Below are 22,842 nucleotides of genomic sequence, written 5' to 3'. Positions count from 1 at the left end.
CATACGACAGTCCTAATTAGTCAACCTTGGGCCATCTGATGAAGGACAAACCATTGACAGAGGCAGCGCTGTGCCTGCAGGCGGCCAGAAAGGGGAACACACGCTGACACAAAAATACACACTGTCTCTCTCTCACTCCCTCACACACGCACACAAAGCTTTAATTAAATTTACAGATGTCAAAGCTCTGATCACGAAAGCAAACCCTCCTCCTCCCTCCTGTCATTCATCTGTCCGTCTCTCCTTGCAGTCGTCCCCTTTTCCCCATCCGTCCCGAGCCACGAGGACAGCTTTGAGTCGTGTGATGCTTAACGCCGCGCCGTTCATACTGATACCCTCTCTTCTGTCTCTCACACACACAGTTTCACTACTTCACTTTCGCCTACATACACTCTGTCGTGCACACATGCTCAAACAGGGACAGAAAAAGTGTTTCCAGACAGCTATTGATCTGTTATGTAGCTGATAGGACAGTAATGAACTTCCGGTAGAACAAACAGCAGCCTGTAGAAAGAGAAATCTGTTCCAAATATCCCCATCACATCATTTCTGACTGATGTTTGTAGAGTTCTTTATGGTCTCCATTGACTTTTTATTCCCTGTTTTTGAGAGCTTTTCTTTTTGCGGTGTCGGTTGTCAAGCTGTTTTGTGTTGTAATCCTTGTAGAGGCATTTTAGATTCTTCTGACCAAGGACACAACAGATGCTTTTGCTGTCCCATAAATTGTCATTCGCTTGTGTGTGCACCAGAGCATTTGAAAAATACAAAATATGATTGGTTTGAAAATATACAGATACATCCACGTATTTGTGTTTAAGCAGAAATCACAAATAGGATTAGAAAAAAAAGCCAAAACATCAAGTCTTTACTTACAAATCAACTGATGTTGACTGTAATAAACATACTAAGGATTTCTCTGTGATTTCCTCAGTAAATTTTGTTTGTTTTAATATTGGTTTAGCAATTTACAGGTGTGTTATCTGAAAATACTGAAAAGTATGAAATCGATTTCTACATAGTTTTAATGAAAAAAGTCAAACAAGCAAATAATAAAAAGCAGACGTCTCCAAAACACATTTTAATTTATGACTTTGCTTCTTTCTTATTGAATTTAAAATGTCCAGACAGGTTTAAACTGCTGACTGATGTGGCCATTGACCTGCACGAGGATGAAAATAATACCAGCTAAGACACCAACTCCTGAGGCTCTCGCCTTCTTTCATTATTAGACTCACAGAAAGCAGATAAAATCTGCAGGCTGCAGCAGACTGAGTACAAATACTCACTTGCTGTGCCCATATGAAGATGAAGCCCCCTCTGAGTGTCACATTTGCTACACGAACAACTTGTCAGGTACTTACATGGATGACCTGAAGCACTGATAAGCTCCATTGCACTCTAAAGGAAACCAAGTCATCATGAAATAAGATAGTAAGGACTGACCTTGCTCCTCCTGCCTTTACTGCAAAAGAACCGCTTCTCTTTGTCTCACTCGTCACCATCTCCCTATTCTTTTCTCTCCTCAGAGTTGTATCACCATTAAGGTAATGGAGCAAAATCTGAGTGTGCATGTGACAGAGATACAGAGAGAGTACGTACGCCCGAAATGCCCCTGGCACCTCCTCTGAATTTAGAAAGGAGCCCATCAATCTTAGTGTCCAGCTGCACGTCCATTAGCAATGGCACTACAGTATGGTATCTGTATTTGTGGGTAAAAGTGTGTGTGTGTGTGTGTGTGTGTGTGTCTGTCCTGGAGGGAGCAGCTGCTAAAGGGAAGATAATGGGATGTAATGGAGATGAGGCTTACACTCTTTTTCTCTCCTCCTTCCTTCCTCCTCTCTTTCTTCCTCACTTTCTCCAGTCTCTCCGCACACACAAGCCTATAACGTTTCACTCTCTGACTGACGGACAACGTGCGAGACAGTTAATACTTAGCCCTGGGCAGCAGCTGAAGGTAAATCTTAGTTATTCCTGCAGGATGCACTGCAGCCAAATACAGGATTTAAAAGTGAGAGAGCAGGAATATGATTTATTTTTCCAACCTGACTTCATGGGAAAAACTGAATCCAAGCAGAACTTGTATTAATTTTACCCATCTGCTCTCTCCTCTTGGACGATAACAAGCTCTTAATCCACTTAGCTTTTTTTATTTATTTTTTAAAAAAAAAAAGTTTTAAACTTGACAGGAATTATTCACTCTGCCCCCAACAACATGCATAATCTAAAATTTAAAAAAAAACATGTTTTTTATTTTAAAAGATGTCTACCCTCTAGTTAGAAAACAGGCTCGGATAATAAACAGTTCACAGAAACTCATAAACATTCACGTGTATCGATGCAACGTACACACACAAGCAGCTCCATCAGCAAGACTGAAGATCTTTAGAGGCTGGCTTAACAGACAAGGATTTACCTTTAGGATTTACTATAAGAGCCCTGTAATGTGAGACAGAGTAACAAATAGCAAACTGTGAGCTGCACTGGGCTCCAGGCGAGAAAAAAAGCGATGAGTGGAGAGAACTAAATTATAATTTCAAACATTGCTTCCATTTATATATTTATATATTCCTCCCTCCCTCTCTGTTGTGCTCATACATCGTCCCTCCCTTCCCCTTCTCCTCTCCTCCTCTCCTCCTCTCCTCCTCTCCTCTCACCTCACCAGCCTGAAATTCATCTGCGTCTGGGTGTTGCAAGGGCTGAGGCTGGAGGACCTGATGTAACACTCATATTCCAAACGGGACAGTCATTTTGACGCAATACCAATGACAGGACCGTAACTAGTGTGTAATAACTTGTTTTTTGTCCCTTCAGTTTTGTTTATATGTTAAGAGTTTGAGTTTGCCTCCAGACAAAATGACAGAAGTGAAAAAAGGATGTGAAAAATTCTGCACATTGTCTCTTAAAGTTTAAATATCAGACGAGCTATGTTCATTAGATCCATCATCAGATTGCATGATACACTGATCTCTTCTTGAAGACTGTGTGAGTGCTTAAATATAGAAGTGTATTTCAAAGACTCGGGATGTTGCAATGTGTTTCATCACTTATGAATGTGTCATAGGCATTCAATCATTAATGTTTTACACCGGCATATTGTTGAATTAAAGTTCAAGCACATTAATGATGTCTTTTAGACAGACATTCACATATACAAATGTTTAGTACTGAGGGAGTGGAGGATTTGTGTTCTGAAATGCACTTTCTTCTTACAGTGACAGCCTGGTGGCGCTAGAGGAAAAGTCAGGGGATCACCGAAGTCAGTAGGATGCAACGTCTGGGAACCCTGAATGCCTAAACACAATTTTGTACTAATTCATCTTGTAACTGTTGAGATTTGTGAAGACTTGGCCAAAAAGCTGAGACATGACACTGTTTCAGGCCAGTTTCAGACTACACAATGTTTTGTGTCTGTTACACTGGTCACTGTGTCAGATTAGGTGGATATCAAGTCATAAATTCTTAAAGAGTCAGACTTGGACCAATCATAGCTTGCTGTCTTTCTCAACCTGAGGTACTGTAGGAACTGACTTCCTGGAATAAGAATGCACAGAGTCACTGGCAACTGCTTGACTTGTGTTCTGAAAGGGCAAAAAAAAAGAGAAGAAAAAAACCCGACATTGGCCTTTTGTCAGTTTCACAGCTCAGCCTCGCAGCATTAACAACATTGTTTCTCTTTCGCTTCACCGTCTTTACACATGGGACAGCGCTCTGTGCTCTTATTGGTCAGTATCACAGAACACATCGCGGAATTAGACGTGGAAGGAAAAACATTTCACAAGTCTTTCTGCTGGGACATCGTGAGGCGACCTAAATGCGGTGTCGGTTATCATCCACTGAGATACACAACAAGAGATGAAACAATCAGTTGGTCCATTCCTAATCCCCCTTACGTCTGTTGGTTTGGACTATTATCGGGCTATTATCGTCTAAAATAAGATAATCAGTCACAGATTATCAGTCACCTATACAATGAAACTGAAAGCATCATCTTCCACAGAAGCTTCCACTAAAGCTGTATCATTTTGTGAGGGTTATGTGAGTATTATTTCAGTAATTTCTAACCCTAACCCTGCGGCAATGAACATGAAGTTACTGATTTTAGCAAAAGAGCACTACAAAAACTGACAACGTTCAAGTGTATACAGTGATCCAGACTCAAGGTCCGTTTGTTCGATCTTGTCGAAAGCTTCATTGTCTATTTCTTGACATAACTAGTTGTTTTTGTGCTCAGCAGACGTGACATTTTATGCCACTACGAGCTGTGTGCTGTTTATGCCTTGCACACAAGCAAGACATTGCCTGCAACAGTAAAGGAGGCTGAAAACTGGGAGAATGAAATGTGAGATTTTTGCGATATGAGACCCACAGAGTTCATACAGTACGTATAGCATAAGTTGTATTTACTTCATAACCTCTGAACTTGTTGTCATTTGGGCAGCAACGCATCATAAATAATTTCTAACACAACTCTATAAGTTTATTCTGACTTTTAAACCAAATTGCAGCCATGCAGTACAAGTTCATGTGAGAGCAGTGCATTGGAAAACCAGTGTTATGCCAACAAGGTCAGGCAAGGCCAATGATCATCATTTTAGAGTGCTTATCAAACACCATTACACACACCATATATCCTTTTATATGATCTGTGAATGGACTTCACCGAGGAGGATGTCCACTTCGTCCTTGGTTTAATGGCAGTGTAAGTTGATAGAGTCACTTCCACAGACAGCATAATGTGCCTGATGTATCGTATTCCACTCTCTCATTCTCTCCAGTATGTATGCCGTAAGGTCATCACTGTGACTCCACTGTGGGGTGGGGGCCTTCAAAGCTCAGGAACAACCCATCTACCTTGAAGAGGCCCTATCTAGACAAAAGTGTTGGGCCACCTGACCATTACACCAACAGGGACTTCAATGACATTGCATTCTAAATAAATAGACATTAATATGGAGTTGCTTCACCATTTGCTGCCATAACAGCTCCCACTCTTCAGGGAAGGCTTTCCACAAGATTTTGGAGCCATTCATGCAGTAGAGCATTTGTGAGGTCAGGCACTGATGTTGGACCAAAAGGCCTGGCTCGCAATCAATCTGGTCCAGATCATCCCAAATGTGTTTGATGGGGTCGAGTGTGTGGACCAGTCAAATTCTTCCACACCAAACTCATCCAGTCATGTCTTTATGGACTTTGCTTTGTGCACTGGGGGACAGACAAATTGTTGCCAAAGTCTGAAGCATAGCATTGTCCAAAATGTCTTGGTATGCTGAAGCATTAAGATTTCCCTTCACCGGAGGTAAGGGGCCAAGCCCAACCCCTGAAAAACAGACCCATATCAGTACTTTGTCTATACAGTGTAGTGTGTGTGCGTGTGTATGTGTGTGTTTTGCAATACCCATAATAGCAGTCACAGCAGTCAATAAGTTTTAAAGTTTGTTTGGAGCCATCACATCTCTTCATGTCCAAATACTGTTGCCATCTATTACGGGAATAAGAATAAAGTAGTAATACTGACAGCAGCAGTAAAATGTATATTATAGTTAGCATGCACACCATTGAGCCACTGCATCGAGATGGAAACATAAGCCTGACACTTTCTTCACTGTTATCTGTACTCAGCGGTGGTATTTAGCCTGACAACCCCTTCTTTGAAAGCGAATGGTATTTTATAAATATTCATGACTCCCAATGTGTATCCCTCTTATGACCTTGGACTCACTAACTCATCCGCAATGAGTATGATCTCTCTCTCTCACACACACACACAGTCTTGTTTCCATCACTTTTGGGGACATTACATAGACTTACATTCATTTCCTGGGGGCTTAACCACCACTTAACCATAACCATAAACAACTAAATAAACTTGCCCAATCTTAACCCTAACCTCAGCCTAATCTTAAAACAAGTCTTCAGCATAATATTTAATCATTTACATTGTAAGTAAGGCAGGTCCTCACAATGTGACTGTGTAAACAGGTTTTGTCCCCACAACCACAGGAATACATGACCACACACACACGCACACACATACACACACACAAAGCATTGATCTGAATAACAGAACGTAGCGACTCAGAGCACTGAACCCAACAAATGTCTATTTTTTCAGTCAAATCCAATTATTTCCTGTGGCTTGTAAAGCAGTGGTATAGAGAGAAGGATGGGAAGTAAAGACGCTGTACATGAGGGATGTTGGATGGTTTAAAAGGTAGAAGTATATCCAGAGAGAGAGAAATCATAGAATGGATGTGCCAAAGGGGGCATACATTTAAAAAAAGGAAATAATAAAGGGGACAAGGAAATTATCATACAATAATAGAAGAGAGAAACAAGGAAAGGAATAAATTCAGAAAGATGGTCTATGTTAACTGGGTAAAGACAGAGGTAACACACAAAAGGAGGTGAGGAACAATAAAAGTGTGTAAAATTTCAGTGCTGTAAAACTAGATCAAAGTACCACTCAAATTGAATTTTGTAATGTAGCCTGAAACAGATGGTAGCAGGAGGGAACTGATGGAGATATTAGAGAGGGAATTGGGAAGGGCAGAGCTATTGATTATAGACAAGACAAGATTTTAAATTGGTGTGTTGGCTGTCTATTTTTGATCACCAGACACCCGTTTATGTTTTTGCACATATGAACACCATAACTTGGCATCATACAGGATTTACACAACGGCCACCAATAAATCAGCCAACCACACCTTGGAATTTATTACATTGGAATATATTGTACCTTTTTACAACACTATGCCATATCTGTCGCCTAGTATTTCAGTACAACTAAGAGCAATTGGATAACGCAATTCGTAGACACATTCCCCATAAGCCTTCCCTGTGGATGCCTATGAGCACAGCTAATTTTTAAATCCCCCCCGAGAAATAAATCCAGTCTGAAATGGCCTCAAGAATATACCCATGACAGCAGCCTTGTGAGACTGCATTAAAACACAGTGGCGCCTCACTGAGCTAAATGCTTACGTCACCATGCTAATATACATTGACAACAACATGCCGATGTTTCTCTGATTTAGTGTTTCACTGTCTTCATTTTCCATGTTAGCATGCTAACATTTACTATGCAGAAAAAGTGCTGAGGCTGATGGAAATAGGATTAGTTCCACAAAAACAAAAGTATTGACAAAATAACATCTGATAATTACCATTGACGAAAAGTCACAGGATTGGCAAAGCGATCACGGTTCATCAAGACTTTTTGAACTAAATGTCATGGCAATTCATTATTGAGACATTTGACTGAAAATCACGTCAGCTTCATGTTGGGGCTAGAGGAAAAATTAGGGGATCACCAGAGTCATTAGGAGCCAGTCTCTGGTGATCAGGAAAGTCTAAGCTTAATGGCACTTCATTCAGCAGTTGAGATATTTCAGTCTGGACCAAAGTGGTAGACTGGTAGACCTGCTATCACTTCCATCCTAGAATCATGTCATTAGCACGACCACAGTGACAGTATGCCATTTCACCTGTTTGACACGTGTATATCTTAATTGTTTCTGGATTTTTAATATCTTAAAAGAAAGCTGCAAACAAACAGGTTACAGTGCTGCTGTGTGTGTGTGTGTGTGTGTGTGTGTGGATGCAGGCAGTGAGTGGAAATGTAACATGCCCATGTCGATTTAGAGGAACACGGCAGCCTTGTTCAGATAACTGTGTCTGTCTCAAGCTGGCAGAGTCACAGCCATTTGGGGGGGGGGGTTTCCTGCCACCTCTGATTTTCCTCAGACTACTATTCTGCATGTGTGTACTTGTGAGCAACGCAACAGAGTGATTAACATTTAAGGGGTTGATTAAAATTTTTGATTCAGATGACTGTAACTTATCCATGGGAGCGGAGCAGGAAGCAGATGTCAGATCTTGCAAACATGAACTGCTGTCTCTCTCTGTCTTCATCTTCTCACATCCAAGTCTCCCTCCAGTGAGAATTAAGTCAGAGTGAGAAAGAGGGACAGGGTACAATTGAAGGCGTTTTATAATTTGAATTTTAGCTGTTTTGCACCCAATTTCTCACATTTTGTGGTACTAAAAACTGTATAAAAAGGAGGGGTGAAGGAGGGGACTGTTTTTTTTTTTCTTTTACTGCAACTCACCACACTTTTAATAAGTGACACATTTGAAATAATACAATACAGAGAATGTGGTTTATGACAGATACCTCTGCAGTTTTGCCATCATTATTCACCTTAGCACAGTGTATTGGACACGAGTTTTAACTCAAATCTTTTGCTGTCTTTTTCTCTGTTTCATTTGTAGTGCATTACTATGCAAGCCACTGGGTGCAAAATATTTTTATGATGTGATTATGTCACAAAATAATTCTCATGCAGCATATTTTCTCCATCACTGGATTTCCCCGTCTGTATTTCCCCGTCCCTGACAAGAAGAGCAACAGCCGGAGGGATGCTCCATGAATGCAATATGCTGGAGATCCTGTATGCTGATGTTATCTGCCAGGTGTCGACGCATTCATTGTTTCCCCTTTTCTGCTGCTTTCATTTTATGCTGGGAATTTGTAGACCAATAACATTGACTGTTCAGCGGTCCATATGAACTTCAAATACGCAGCTCATTGGCTTACCATAAACATTAAACTCATAACAGCATCTCTGTCTCATTAAATCTCTCAGTTGCAGTAACAAGTCTTAAAATTACATACTCGTGGATAGATCCGACTGCTACTTGCTATCAATACTGCTTGCTACGGTCTTTTAAGTGCTTAGTCTGTGTGCTTTGTTCTAAAAACACTTCAACTTCATTCATTAACAAAAACAAATCCGTGCATATACATTTATGTGTGTGTATCTCTGCTGTAAAAACACAGCTGACATGCTATGAGGTCTCAGACTGTAGCTTTCGCCTGTGGATTTAAATTCAAAACTGACACAAGTATGGATTTTCTGGGCCCCTCTCCTATCAAATTTATGCTCATCTCTGACTAAGATCTAACATATCTCCCAACTCACGGAGAAAACTTGCTTGACATCTTTGACATACTACTCAGTCCCTGCTGTTTTGGATTGATGATGCCGCACTGTGACAGGGGGTGCAAACTAACACTTGCCAGTCAACCAGGCTGGATAGCAGGGGACAAGTGATTGCGTTGATGATGGGGGTAATTTTACACAGATAGGGAGTGAAGGAGGAGGGGGAGGTATGGTAAATAACAGAATACGAATGCTGTGTGATTGATAAATACTGTTTGACAAGCACTCTGTCTTCCCTCTGAAAGTCAGCGGCAGAGGAAGCCATTCTCAACCTGCGAATGACAATGAAAACTACTGCAGTGAAACTTTACACAGGAGCTACACAAACGAATATCTTCCCTTTTTACTTTAAAGATAGACAGCAGAACATTTGTCTTATTGTGGGATCTTTAAAAAGTGCAGGTGGATAATTTCCATTAAAGTTTGACATTTGGGGAAATACATCTACATACATTCGCTTTCCTCTCAAGAGTGAGATGAGAAGACTGACACCACTGATATTTGCACATTACATATTAAGCTACACCCAGCAGAAAAGGGGAAACAGCTTGGCCAGCTCTGTCCAAATTTAAACAAAATTTTTCAGTGAGTACCCAAGTTTCCTTATGCTGCAGGTTCCTGCTACATATTAAACCATCCTGAATAAGCATGTCTTCCAAAAATGTCAAACTGTTCCTTTAAAGGGAGGCGTGTGCACCTAGATTGTTTAGGAATCCCATGGTATGAAAAATATTTCTGTCTCACATATTTTGCAAAGATATTCCTTGATAGTCTAAACAGAATCCATCACTCACGATCAGTTCCACCTACAAACCCACTTAAATTGTCTTTCTTCTGCAGATTAAATAAACAACATATAACGAAGATAAGAAATGAGTGAGCTTCTACAGGTGCTGGTAGGCAGATTTTTTTAACTTTTGACACAGCCAGGCTAACTGTTCAGTTTCCAGTCTTTATGCTAAGCTAAGGTAAGCTAACTAGCTGTTGGCTCCAGCTTCATAACCACCATACAGACATGAGAGTGGAGTCTGTGCATTCACCTCTCAGCAGGAAAGTGAATAAGCACGTTTCCCAAAACGTCAAACTATTCCTACAGAGCGCAGCATAACAGGTAAGGGGAAAAAACAGAAATAAAAATAAGTATTGATTTTGGGGTGAACTGAATCTTTAAGTAGGCTGTTGTTAGCTCTAAGTATGAAATGAAGAGAATATTACACTTGATTAGACATCAACTTTAAAGAGGTCAAACACTTAATAACTACACACTGAGACTGAAAACAAATTATGGATATTCACACACAGAGAGAGCAGAGACAGGAGAACTGCCCACAGACTAAGTGCATTTCAATAAACAACCTAACGTTGCCTAGGAAACGCAAGCAAGAAATGTCATTTGGCCCAGGTGGATTCCTATTTGTTTCACTGATGACATTTGGTGGGCATTTCGAGTTCCTCTGTGGGAAACCCACTTTCAAATCTGATTTCTTAAGCAAGTTCAAAAATCGTAACATAGAAAAAGAAGTTGCAGAGTCTCCAGCTGCTCCTGTATACACGCCATACTTTTGACTCGCAGTTCGTGTTGGTAACCGCACTGTGGAAGAGATGAAGAGAAACACAAATGATCTATACTGTATCTTACTGAGTGAACGCATGGCGCCAAATAAACATTATCCTCTCGCGGGGATGGAGTCATCTCTTGCCAAAGCAGTTATTATTTCTGTGATGCACTCTTCATCTCAAGCCTCAAAGCATCAATCTGGTCTTCTGTCAACAGACGGCAGCTCTGACTAACTGACATCTTACAAAGACCAGCTTCAAACAATCAGACCAATGAGAGGGAGAGGTAAACCAGTAGAAAGGGAGCCTCGGGATTAAAAGAGAGAAGATAAGGCATTTTTTAAAATATCTGAAAAATGGTGTCTTTGTGAAATCAGTAAATAACTTCAGTTTTGCAAGCCTCTGCAGCATCTTGGTTCTTATTTGATACTTACACACTCTCTGAGGTTGTGGGCTTGAGGATATCTGCAAGACCAGGAGGTCACCTATAGAGCTTATATACGAATGGAGTGGGCGGGAGACTGCGCTAAAAAAACTGCTTTCTGCACTGGTTTCCAGGGAGGAGGACAGGGATAGAAAGGAAGGGGAGAAAGAGGGATAAGTGAAGTGACAAAGCAGACCGATTTGTTCAACAGACCAGACCAGGTAGTGCAGTAGAAATAACTGATAACATACATCGATCAGCTGCAACATTAAAACCACCTGCTTGGCATTTTGCAGGTCTGTTTTGTGCTGCCAAACAGCTCTGACCTGACCACAGGAACTCTGGGTATATTTTGTGCTCACTGGCATGGGAATGTTGGATCGTTTGGGTCCCGTGTGTTTAGGGTGGGCTGCACCAGGTGGGATTCAGCTTACTCCTGTGCATCCTGCAGATTCTCAATCAGGTTGGGATCTGTGGAGTCTGCAGGTCGCTGTTGTGGTCAATGAGGCATTCAAAAAGGTCTTCAAAATGTGACGGGCTACATTGTCCAGCTAGGGGGGAGGCTGCTGCTGATGGGAAGAGCTGTTGTCATGTGGGGGGGGATGCATTTGGTCTGCAATGTGTAAGTGTTTGGCGTGTGTCAAAGAACATCCACATGATTGCCAGAACTCTGTTTTCCCACGGAGCACTGCATTGTAAACACACTTCACCTGTCAGTGGTGTTAATTTTGTGGCTGATCAGTGCACTTATTGTGCTTCAGAGATGGCTGTCGTCTCACTCAGTGTTCTTCTAAACGAGTCAGTATTTGTGGCAGAAAGAGGACATCTAGTGGTAGACGTGGAACTTGCAGGACACCATTGTCACCCCGGTGATGAAAGCCGGAACCACTTTCGTTTCTTGACACCTTTTTCTTCTGCTTCACTTCATATCAAGGAAATATTCTACTTTCACTTTTTTTCATTTCAACTATCATATTAAGTTTTTTTTTCACATAAAACATACTTGCTTGCTTATATAAAACACTTACAAAATATGATGTTTTGTTATCAGTAAAACTACCCAACAATTTACACAAGTACAGCTGAAACAATCGATTTGTCGACTGACAGAAAATTAACTGACTGTTAACTATTTTTAGAATAGTTTAGTACTTTTCACATAAAACATTTCATGGTTCCAGCTTTTCAGATGTGAAAATGTGTTGATTTTTTTATTTCTTATTTCTTAGTGTAATAGTTGTATATTATTTGGACTATTAGTCAGACAAAACGAGTACTGTGAAGGTGTCATTCAGGACTCTGGGTGTCATTTCTCACGATATTCAGAATTTCAACAAACCAGACAATCAGTTGATTAATTGACAAAATATTTGGCAGATTAATCAGAAATAAAAATAATCATTAGTTGCAGTTCTAATAAGCCGTTCAAAGTGACCTCCGCCTCAAGCAACTACAACAGTAAAATCCTGCTTTCACATTTTAATGCATGACTCATCATAATCTAACGACACCTGCAACGGCATGGTTTTGTGGCCTAATTATGAATTAATGAATCATAAGTGATCAAATCTCATCTTGCATTGTCACATTTTTGGGGATATGCCAGTGTTGCAAAAGAAATCTGGGGAAAGTTGTGGATAACATGTGGATTAAGGGAGTGGCAGAACATCGGCATTGACAATAACAATAATAAATGAAATACTGACACTGTGTTGACAACATAATACGGCAATACTTGTACCTGAATGTACCAATTTCAGAAGCCTGATCACGTCTCACTCTCATTAAATTGTACTGTATTAAACAACATGCAAATCACCCTAAACAGATCACTAGCAAAGAGAAAAAAAATACCATTTGCTGAATAAATCTATTATGCACAGTGAAGCAATTACCGTGTTATCAGTTACAAGCAGGCTCTGCCCTTATTTTCAAACCTCAGTGATAGAAAGTGACTCGCATGGCAAAGTGCGACGTGAAAAAATCATTTTACAAGATGAAATTCAAAGTCTCACAAAGTTAATTCAGCGTGAGTGAAATTTTCCAGTGCGTGGCCGAATTAAAAGACCAAACACGAGGCTAATTTTGCATTTAGACTCGACCTTTACACCATTTAATGCTAGCTTCACCAGACGTACCACCGTGAGTATTCACACTCAACTTTAAATAACCTCAATGAATAACAAAACCGGTTTGCGGCTCATTCAGAGAAATAACGTTTAGATCTGCAAACCATTCGCAAGGCTGATCCACTAGGCAGCCTGGGAAAGAAAAGAGGATAAACATGTAAGCATCAGAGATTCTTACAGGGTTTGTGATCAAAGTGGAAACTCTGGACTCAGATACGCCCATCCATTTAAATTCAAGAATTGCAAGGTAGAGTAAAAAATCCCTTTGGCAAGATACTAAACTCACAGCAACCCCACTGGAGTGGGTCAGGGACCAGCATTTCTCTTCAAGTATTTTTCAAGTAGAAATGTTAATACTCTATAAACTAAGAGACAGGGTAAGATGATAATTCTCAAAATGTTACTATTAAATTTATTATTTTTTTTATTGTATTAAAATTTCTGGTGTGGCAATAAATTTACAGACATTTGAAACTTACTTGGGCCACAATATTTTAAACAACATTTATTTTGCTGCTTATTAACCCATACCTTACTCTCTGACATTACTTACATTATGACACACTGAGGACTACCTCCAGAAAACCTCCTCACTGTTGCATTCAGGAGAAGCTCATTTGCACCAATGACCACTGCAGTCACAGAAGTGAAATCCTGAAGACAAACCGTGACAAACACTGACACCATGGAAGTACACACTGCTCAACAGCAACACCGAAATCTCAGACGGCAGCTTGTCCTCGGAGGTTCCACAAGGATGAGTTTAATAAACGTATAATAATCGAAGCATAACAGAACCACAGCTAACCTCTCTTCAATGCAATGAACCTCACCTGCTGTATCTCCAACTAGTTTCAAGCCTCAGTGAGCTGATTTTCGGAGTGTACTTAAGAAAACTGAAACCAGTTTCTGCAAAGAAAGAAGCAAATTAATCCAAAATGGTAAATCGTAATGTGAACTACGTCAATTTAGAGCTAATGGAGTAAATAATACAAAACCACTGGTGTGGTCTTTTAAAATGCTCTGAGAGCATATTGATTATCACTGAAGCTTAGGCGTAAGAAGAGAACTGACATTTTTTATTACCACTCCAGAAGTCACAATCAGGTAGAAATACCAAACTGCTGCACAGTGTGTTTCTATAGATTTGAAGGCACTGTGAGAAAAACATATAAATTAACTCTGACTGAGTGTGATTTCTTAGTAATATTGATTTGTGAAACAAAACAATTGCTGTCAGAATACTTCCTATATATCCTTACAGACTGATAAGTAACTGCAGTTATCTAACAAATTCAGCTTTATGGTGAATAGGAAATGTTAGAAACTGACTGTACCCCAGTGCCCTGATGAGATTTGAGTGTAAAGGTGTTTTTTTCAGACCTTATTATTACATTATATAAACAGAGTAAACATTTCCCAAAGTTATGATTTAGTGTCTGACCCTCAGCGATTTTCTGTCTACTGATTAACTGAACTTGTTTTTCTTGCAAAGTAACTCAGACCTAACATCGGCCCTGGTTAATACATGTCTCCAAAATGAAATGCATGGCCTACACATCAGTTAGCAGGTTTAAAAGTGTCTGAAGAACTTTTTAACTCAGGAAGACGCTGGCCGACGTCAGATGTTACGATTCTCGTATTCCAAATCGTTTGTAACATGTCAACTCAAGAGATATCAATTCAGTACTTCAATCTTAATGTTTTATTTTTTCTTTTAAAAATTGTTTACACCAAATTAATTCTTCAGCTTTGCATGTTTTGAGAATTTTTCAGACAGTTTGATTCTTCTTTTGTCTGCCCCTGCGTTTCCCTAAGCTCTTCCTACTGCTCTGGCTGCTGTACCTCTTCTTCTTTGTTTCTTTTTCTGGGTCAAAATCAGAGTCATTTTTTGGTCTTCCCTTTGATGTCCCTTTTCTCTTCCTGGCGGTCTCTTCTACTCCTTCCTCTTCAGCCGAGTCACAGGATACGTCGCTCTCTGATTGCTCGTCCTCGCTTTCCTCATCGCTGGAACCAGTTTTCTTGAACTTCTGCACCTTTGATTTCACAGTCTTATTATTTGAGCACTTGCCTTTTTTGCCCCCTGCCAGAACCAAGTTGCCTGCTGCATTTCTCTTTGGCCTTCCTTTGGGCCTACCTGTGCTCCTCCTTTTACTTTTTGGCACATCTGTTCTTTCCTTCTGCACCTTTTCCTCTGTGTCCTGCTCTTCATCTACATTGTCAGACTCGGAGTCTGTGCCTTTCTTATTCCCACTGTCCTCATCATCACCAGTGTTACCTGCCCTTTGGTTTTCTTTTCTCCGTCCACGTCCAGAGCTCGATGAGTGGTATCGCTGGACGTGACTCTTTAAGCTTACGTTATGATTAAAACTACGGTCACAGTACTGGCACTTATAAGGCCTCTCCCCCGTGTGCAGACGCATGTGGGATTTGAGGTGGCTTGTCTGGTTGAAGCCCCGTTGGCAAACTGAACACTTGTAGGGCTTCAATCCTGTGTGCACAACAGAGTGTCTCCGAAGATGATGCACATCCTTAAATTCAATCCCGCAAACTCCACATTTGAACTCCCTTGAGGTTCTATGATTTGCCAGGTGGATGCTTCGTTCTCTACCGGTTGCAAATGTCTCTGGACAGTCGGGACATTTATAGGGATCTTTGTTATCCTGATGAGTCTGTTCGTGTTTACATTTGTCCACCCTTGTTTTGAAGGTAACATGGCAGTATTTGCAAGGGTGTTCGTAGGTTTCATCGTGGATTTTGCTATGATTTTTTAGAGATATCTCTGTGACGCATCTTTTGCCACAAATATTGCAGGAGTAGGGCTTTATTTTGTGCTCGCATGTGTGAGGCTTCAGAACATTGAAAAAACGTCCACACTCAGTGCAGAGCTCATTAATTTTGAGGCCACTCGGGGAATCCAAATCTTCCTCCTCTTCGCCTTCATCTTCAGTTTCCTCTTCAGACTCCTTTGTGAGCTCATCGGCCAACAAAATTTCCTCCGTTGGATTCCATTCCCCATCTGAACTCAGCCCACTGGCATCACCTTCTTCGCCTTCATCTGAAGGGTGACTGTCTTCATCACTAAGAGTAACAATCTCACAGAAAACTGTACTGCTGGGGTTGTCATCTGACAGCATCTGCAAGGAACACAATGACAACCTAGCATGAATAAAACTTTTCTAAGCCTATACAGCACACAATATTATAGCCACATTACAAAAGAAGAGGAGTCAGGATATAATCAATTCAAATCCTACCTGTGGGGTCTCTGGAGTTACTTCTGTATCTCCTGTCAGGTGTTGATCTGCAGCCGCGGGAACACTGGCATTGACTTGGCTTTTCCATTGGTATCTGTAGTCACACTGAAGGCACTGTTGGTTAAAAACAATAATCACCCCACAGGTGACCTTCTCCATCTGCAGTTTATGGCCACATGATGGGCACTTGCGGCGGAACAACTGGAGGAGGCACCTTTCATTCACAACAAACTTGCCTTTCATCTGTCGGAGTGCAGCTCTAAAAATCAATGAAAAATAAACATTTAAAAGGCCAAATGTAAAATGTTTAAAAAGCAGGAAAAAATGTTCAAGTTTCACTCACTTTTCTTTGATCAGATCCAGCGAGACAGGATTTGAAACATCAGATGAATGTGACACTGAGGCGCCACTTGACTCAGGACTTGAATGAGAGCCTACAAAATAAAGTTGAGTATTCACATGTAAGCAAGTAGGTCAACAAATAAATGCCCTCCACACATTAAATGTAAAGTGATATGTAAAGTTTCTCACCTGTTAAAGCATATTTTGATTTTTCAGAACAGGAAGTTGGACTATTACATGTCTGAACATCTGTTTCCACACACTCCTGTACAAAGCACATAAAAACTTGAAGGTAAACAAACGCTTCTTAAAATTTCGCACTTCCATACAGATCAACTTACAATACAAAAGAATATGTTTTGACTTCATCTGAAAATAAATGAAAACTCTGTGCACTGACTCTGACTGTGAATCGTGCTCATCATGCTGTCTGTGTGTAACCACAACAGCAATATGTTGTGTCACAGGAAGTGGACGGTAAATTTCCATTGCAAACATCTTACACACTTTTACGTTTGTCCAGGTTATGACAATGAAATGCTAAATGCAAAACTCTTGTAACTAAGTAATTAAACTGGCATATTGCTATTATTCTGCCTTATTACGGTGTCATTTATTAATTTCATAAACATCAATGAAAGAATAATTGAACCACTATAAGCAAATTTTGTAAACAAAACCGGTGTTTTGTTAAACGGACAATGTCTTCGAACTATGGAACTGATTTATTTATCATGAAGGACGGACTGACCACTGACGAGATGAAAAGGTAGTAGGAGGACAGTAACACCTGTCCGAGGGGATTCACCTCCACATGTGGGTTCTCCAGATGTTCCTCTGGCTCTGACTTGACACACAGTGATGGGACGGCACCAGACCTGAGCAGCACTGTGCCAGTCACGTTTACAAAACAACCGTCAGCGAAGTGTTCACTACAAATGGTGATATCAGTCCAGGACGACTCTTTGAGTCGTTGTCCATTGACTTCGAACAGGAACTGGACCCACTCCAGTCTCATCTCTGGGTCCTCCGGTAACTTGAAGCGTTGCGCACTGCGACGCTCCGAATCACATCCTACGACGGAGCACATCGCGGCTTTAAGTTTCGTCCGTGGACAGCTCCTAAGTCCAGTATTCGAGAAATCTTACGGGTTGTTGATTCCCAACGTCAACAGTGACAAGCTAACGGCTAGCTATTTTTGCTAGTGCCTGTGGTGGTAACGGAATGGGCGGGGTTTTGCTGCTAGGTTCGCACGGTTTTGTATCAGGCGTATGCCGGTTTTAAGTTCAATGCAAGAAATTATTGCTTATAGGAATGATTACGAAGATAGGACTTCTTACACCTTGTACTCGTGGGTTGCCGAAGTCCAGAAACGTGATTTTTCGACAACGAGGCCACTGTAATGTGAAATACTTTAAAACAACCTCAAAAACTCGTTAAAAGTATACTATAACATTTAATTACAAACTAGGTTGCGCATAATGCAGTACAAAATGTGTCCTGAAATATGCAAGACCATGACGACACCAGCAGGTGGGGACGTTATGCTTAAAAAGTTTAATACCGCAACACAGATTAAGAGAAATATTGTATATGCATACTTTCTGCATGACCGGGTAGTTGCCAGTTGTATTTTAAGATACAGCATTATGTGAAATCCCTTCACAGCTTTCAAAAGGTGCAAAAACATAGCATCTATGGACATTCACCAAAAAAATAAATAATAATAAAAAACAAAAAACTGTGACCGTCCATAAATGATTGATGGCTGAATTTAGCTGCTTTTCCTACTAGGACATCATACAAATTTGTCTTCTATGCGTTACCTTCAAAAGACTCAAAACGACTAAAATAGAGATCAACCTTTCTGAGAATTGCAAATACCATTGCTTTAGGCATACAGTACAAGTGAACTGATTAGTTTAAACAAGTAACACATCTAATGTTCATGATGTTCATATGTATCTTGAAATCAAAATATGTCTTCTTAGTGCGCGTGTGCAATACAGTACATTGCGGAACACAGTGCAGTTCTGCATGACACTAAACTGTATTATTTTCAGCTTGACATATTTTTATTCATCTTCCACTATTTAATTCTTTCTTGGTCTTTTCATGTGCTTCCCTGAGCGTTTACCACTGATCTGGCTGCTATACCTGATATTCTTTGGGCCTTCTAGGTCAAAATCAGACTCACTGTCAGATTTTTTTTTGCCTTTCTTCTTGATCTGCTTGTGCTCAATGTCACTTTCTCACTCCTCTTCTCTTCCTCCTCTGCCAAGTCAAAGGATGTGTCACTTTTGGTCGGATCACCCTCATCATGTCTGCAACCTGTTCTCTTTGACCTCTGTACATTCACTGTGGCCGTCATGTCTGAACATTGGCCTTGCATTTCCTCTACCAGAACCATATTGCCTGCTGCATTTCTCTTTGGTCTTCCTCTGGGTCTACCTGCGCTCCTCCGTTTCAGCTTATTTGTTCTCTTTTCCTGCACTTTCTCATCTTTATCGTGTTCTTCTTCTACATTGTCAAGCTCAGAGTCTGTATCTTTCTTGTTCCCGTTTTCCTGAGTATCAACAGTGTTGCTCACAGTCTTGTTTGTCTTACCCTTCTTCCGTTCTTGTCCAGAACTGGGTGTGTGGTATCGCTGGACGTGACTCTTCAAGCTCACGTTGTGATTGAAGCATTTGTCACAATGCTGACACTTATAAGGCCTCTCCCCTGTGTGCAGACGCATGTGGGACTTCAGGTGGCTTGCTTGGTTGAAGCCCCGTTGGCACACTGAACACTTGAACGGCTTCACTCCAGTGTGCACAGCCATGTGTCTCTGGAGAGACGTGAAACAGTACAACGTGATCCTACAGATGTTACATTTATACTGCCGGGGGCCTCTATGATCCTCCAGGTGGACAACACGTTCCTTATTCATGGCATATGCCTCTGAGCAGTCAGGACATTTGTAGGGCTTTTCTTGATTTAAGTGGGTCTGTTCGTGATTGATTTTGTCCACCTTTGTTTTGAACGCAACATGGCAGTATTGGCACGGATGCTCATAGTTTTCATCGTGGACTTTGCTGTGAGAATTTAAGGACACCTCACTAACACACCTCTTGCCACAAATATTGCAAGAATAGGGTTTAATTTTGTGCACACACGTGTGAGGCTTCCACTTATTGTAAAACTTTCCACAATCTGTGCAGAGCTGGCTGTGTCTGGAAACAAGTGGATCTGGATCATCATCACCATTTTCACTTTCCTCATCAGAGTCATCATTGTGAAGCTTGTTATGAAGTAAAAATTCATTCACTGGACTCCAATCCTCATCTGAATCTGTATCACCTCCATCGCTTGATTCCTTTGATTTAGTCATGGGATCACTCTCATCATTGATATCAGCAACCAACTCAGGGACTCCTGTGATACTGCTGTTGTTGTCATCTGTTGACACAGTCTGTGAAAGATATAATGACAAGAATATGGTATGAAGTAAGAGCGGGAATGGCTGAAATGTAACAATTTCAAAATCTGTATAGGATAAATATTACAGACAAACAAAGAGCTGCAAGCACAGATGCATTCGGATTTTCTATACAAACTTGACCTACTTATAGGGATGCAAATAACAACGATTTTCATCAACAATTAATCTTCAGATTATTTTCTGATTGACTGATTTATCATTTCGTCTCTGAACAATCAAAGAAATGGTCCTGTTTCATCAGAGTCCAAAATCCAACAGTATTCACTTCACAGTGATGAATGACAACCAGAGCCAGCAAGGCTTCCCACAAGCTCAGAAACTGTTTGAAGAAACTGAAATTGATAAATGACTCAATAAACAACTGATCAATTATCAGAATAGTTGCCCACTGTTTTTCTGCCTATTGACTAACTGTTTCAGCTCTACCTATTTATTTCACAAGAGCCAGCACAAAAATGAACAGCAAATATAATCATAAAATTGTCAAAATGTCAGATTGTGTATGATTGTTGTAGTCTACAAAAACTGTCTGAATGCACATTTCTATTAAAAAGGAGTGGATATGTTGCAGTAGCTTCTCATGTCATACCTGTGGGGTCTCTGGAGTTACAGCTACGCCTTCTGTCAGGTGCTGATCTGAAGCTGTGGGGACACTGGCATTGACTTGGCTTTTCCATTGGTTTCTGTACTCACACTGAAGGCACTGTTGGTTCAAGATGATGATCAGCCCATAGGTGAACTTCTCCATCTTAACCTGAGAGTGACACAACGGGCACTTGGGGCTGAACAACTGGAGGAGTCGGTTTTCGTTCACAACGTATTTTCCTTTCATTTGTAGAAGTGCAGCTCTAAACATGATTTCAACAAAAGAAAATTGCGAAATAAAGGTTTAAAAAGCAAGCCTGGCATAATCAAAGTACAACTGTTATGAGAGGTGAACTTACTTTTCCCTGATTATATCAATGTTCACAACCTTCTGAAGCATTTGACTGTAATCAGACACGAAAGCATCTGTAGCGTCATGTGGCACTGGGCTTTCTTGGGCAGCTGCAATTTAAATTTAAAACTTGTTATTCACATGAAAAGAAAACACCCGGTGAAAGCCCACTCCAGTTTACTGACTCATACAGATGTCGAGTATCTTACCCACTGGATTTACTTCTGATTCCTCAGAACAGGAAGACGGACTATCACATGTTTCAACTGGATCACACTGACAGGCAACATCTATGGTTTCCACAGGCTCCTATGCAAAGTCAAAATAAAAGCTTAACAGTTGTAGCACAGACTGACTACGAATGGCCATAATAAAAGCTACAATACTCCAGAAGTCGTGTTCAGTCGACTTTTCCACTGAAAGTACCTTAAAACACAACGTGATTTATTTTAGATGAAAATGAATCAAACCTTAGTGTGTACAATGACTGAACAATTTATATGTTGTCCGCATGCATGGTGAAAGGCTCAGTAAGCCAATGAGCAGTGGGATAACACAGTATAAGGTCCCTTAAATCATGTTAAGATCTCTATACCAAAGATAGAGCAAGTAGCCATTACAGATCACCAACAGCACTATAAGGCCGAGTCCATTAAGGCACATTAAACGCCTCTTAGTGCAAACAACATTTCAGCTTGGCGCAATAAAACATTTAGATGTGAACCAGTTTTATATACTGTCTTCTACATGTTTAATGTAGAACTCCTGTTAAAATGTGCGCTCCAGATTGGATAAATTATCTATTTGTAATAAAGAAGTATGGAAATACCTGTAAACTTCTAACATACCTTTTTACTTATTATTTATATCTTTAATACTAACCCTGGATGTTAAGTGTCTCAGTGTACAAAGTGTAACGCTTTGTACTGTGACTCTGCCTTGTTATTTAATGGCTCATTTAAATGAAGTAGTAATTTAATAAGAAGTTAACAGCTGTTGACTTTTATCGGGCAAACAACGTGATAAGCGATGTGGGAACGAACTCCGTCCACAGTTTGAGTATAAAACAGAGAGAGACCCTTACACGATGCCAAGACAAGACCGTAGTTTTTAAACATATCAAAACAACATCAGCACATATTTTAACCTCACCTGAGAAGGCTCGACTTCCTCTGACTTGACTTCCTCTGGCTCTGACTTGACACACAGTGACGGGACGGCACCAGACCTGAGCAGCACTGTGCCAGTCACGTTTACAAAACAACCGTCAGCGAAGTGTTCGCTACAAATGGTGATATCAGTCCAGGACGACTCTTTGAGTCGTTGTCCATTGACTTCGAACAGGAACTGGACCCACTCCAGTCTCATCTCTGGGTCCTCCGGTAACTTGAAGCGTTGCACGTTGCGACGCCCCGAATCACATCCGACGACGGAGCACATCTTGAATTAAAGTTTGGTCCAGTTTTAAAGGTGACGGACGGCGTAATAGAGACTCTGTACTGACTGTAGGACTGTAGGACTAACCTCGACGGGGACTCGTAACCCAATGCCTCACCACACACCCACACACTAGCTAACAGCTAGCTGTTTGGTTTCGGCAGCAGCATACAGAATTGGCTGCTGAGTGGGAGGGGTTTCGTACCGGGGTTCGACTGGTTTTTAATAGGGCGTGTGCCGACTTTAGGGACAATTCATGACATTACTTTAGGA

The 22,842-nt window shown here is 40.8% G+C and overlaps 2 protein-coding genes across 5 annotated transcripts; both read right to left on the bottom strand.

The window, feature by feature from the left end:
* Positions 1-8,002: 8,002 nt before the first annotated feature.
* On the bottom strand, positions 8,003-22,688 carry LOC124069648 (zinc finger protein 239-like). Of its 2 annotated transcripts, XM_046408963.1 has the most exons (6): positions 22,285-22,688; positions 21,342-21,441; positions 21,140-21,242; positions 20,785-21,043; positions 19,322-20,165; positions 8,003-10,596 (listed from the first exon to the last, which is right to left on the bottom strand). In XM_046408963.1, exons 1-6 carry the CDS (start codon positions 22,570-22,572, stop codon positions 10,298-10,300), a joined length of 1,893 nt encoding a protein of 630 aa, XP_046264919.1. In that variant the 5' UTR covers positions 22,573-22,688; the 3' UTR covers positions 8,003-10,297. The 2 variants fall into 2 exon arrangements, with proteins under 2 accessions (XP_046264919.1, XP_046264917.1); XM_046408961.1 differs by lacking the exon at positions 8,003-10,596 and having other exon boundaries at positions 18,260-20,165.
* On the bottom strand, positions 13,635-18,107 carry LOC124069647 (zinc finger protein 662-like). Of its 3 annotated transcripts, XM_046408959.1 has the most exons (6): positions 17,466-18,107; positions 16,904-16,979; positions 16,716-16,806; positions 16,373-16,631; positions 14,961-16,252; positions 13,635-14,024 (listed from the first exon to the last, which is right to left on the bottom strand). In XM_046408959.1, the coding sequence occupies exons 1-6, from the start codon at positions 17,802-17,804 to the stop codon at positions 14,003-14,005; spliced, it is 2,079 nt and encodes a 692-aa protein (XP_046264915.1). In that variant the 5' UTR covers positions 17,805-18,107; the 3' UTR covers positions 13,635-14,002. The 3 variants fall into 3 exon arrangements, with proteins under 3 accessions (XP_046264915.1, XP_046264914.1, XP_046264916.1); XM_046408958.1 differs by lacking the exon at positions 13,635-14,024 and having other exon boundaries at positions 14,806-16,252; positions 17,466-18,085; XM_046408960.1 differs by lacking the exon at positions 13,635-14,024 and having other exon boundaries at positions 14,806-16,252; positions 17,523-18,077.
* Positions 22,689-22,842: the final 154 nt, after the last annotated feature.

The sequence above is a fragment of the Scatophagus argus genome, chromosome 13 (assembly GCF_020382885.2).
Source record: "Scatophagus argus isolate fScaArg1 chromosome 13, fScaArg1.pri, whole genome shotgun sequence".
Lineage (NCBI taxonomy): Eukaryota > Metazoa > Chordata > Actinopteri > Scatophagidae > Scatophagus > Scatophagus argus.
This window is presented reverse-complemented; position numbering and strand designations above follow the sequence as displayed.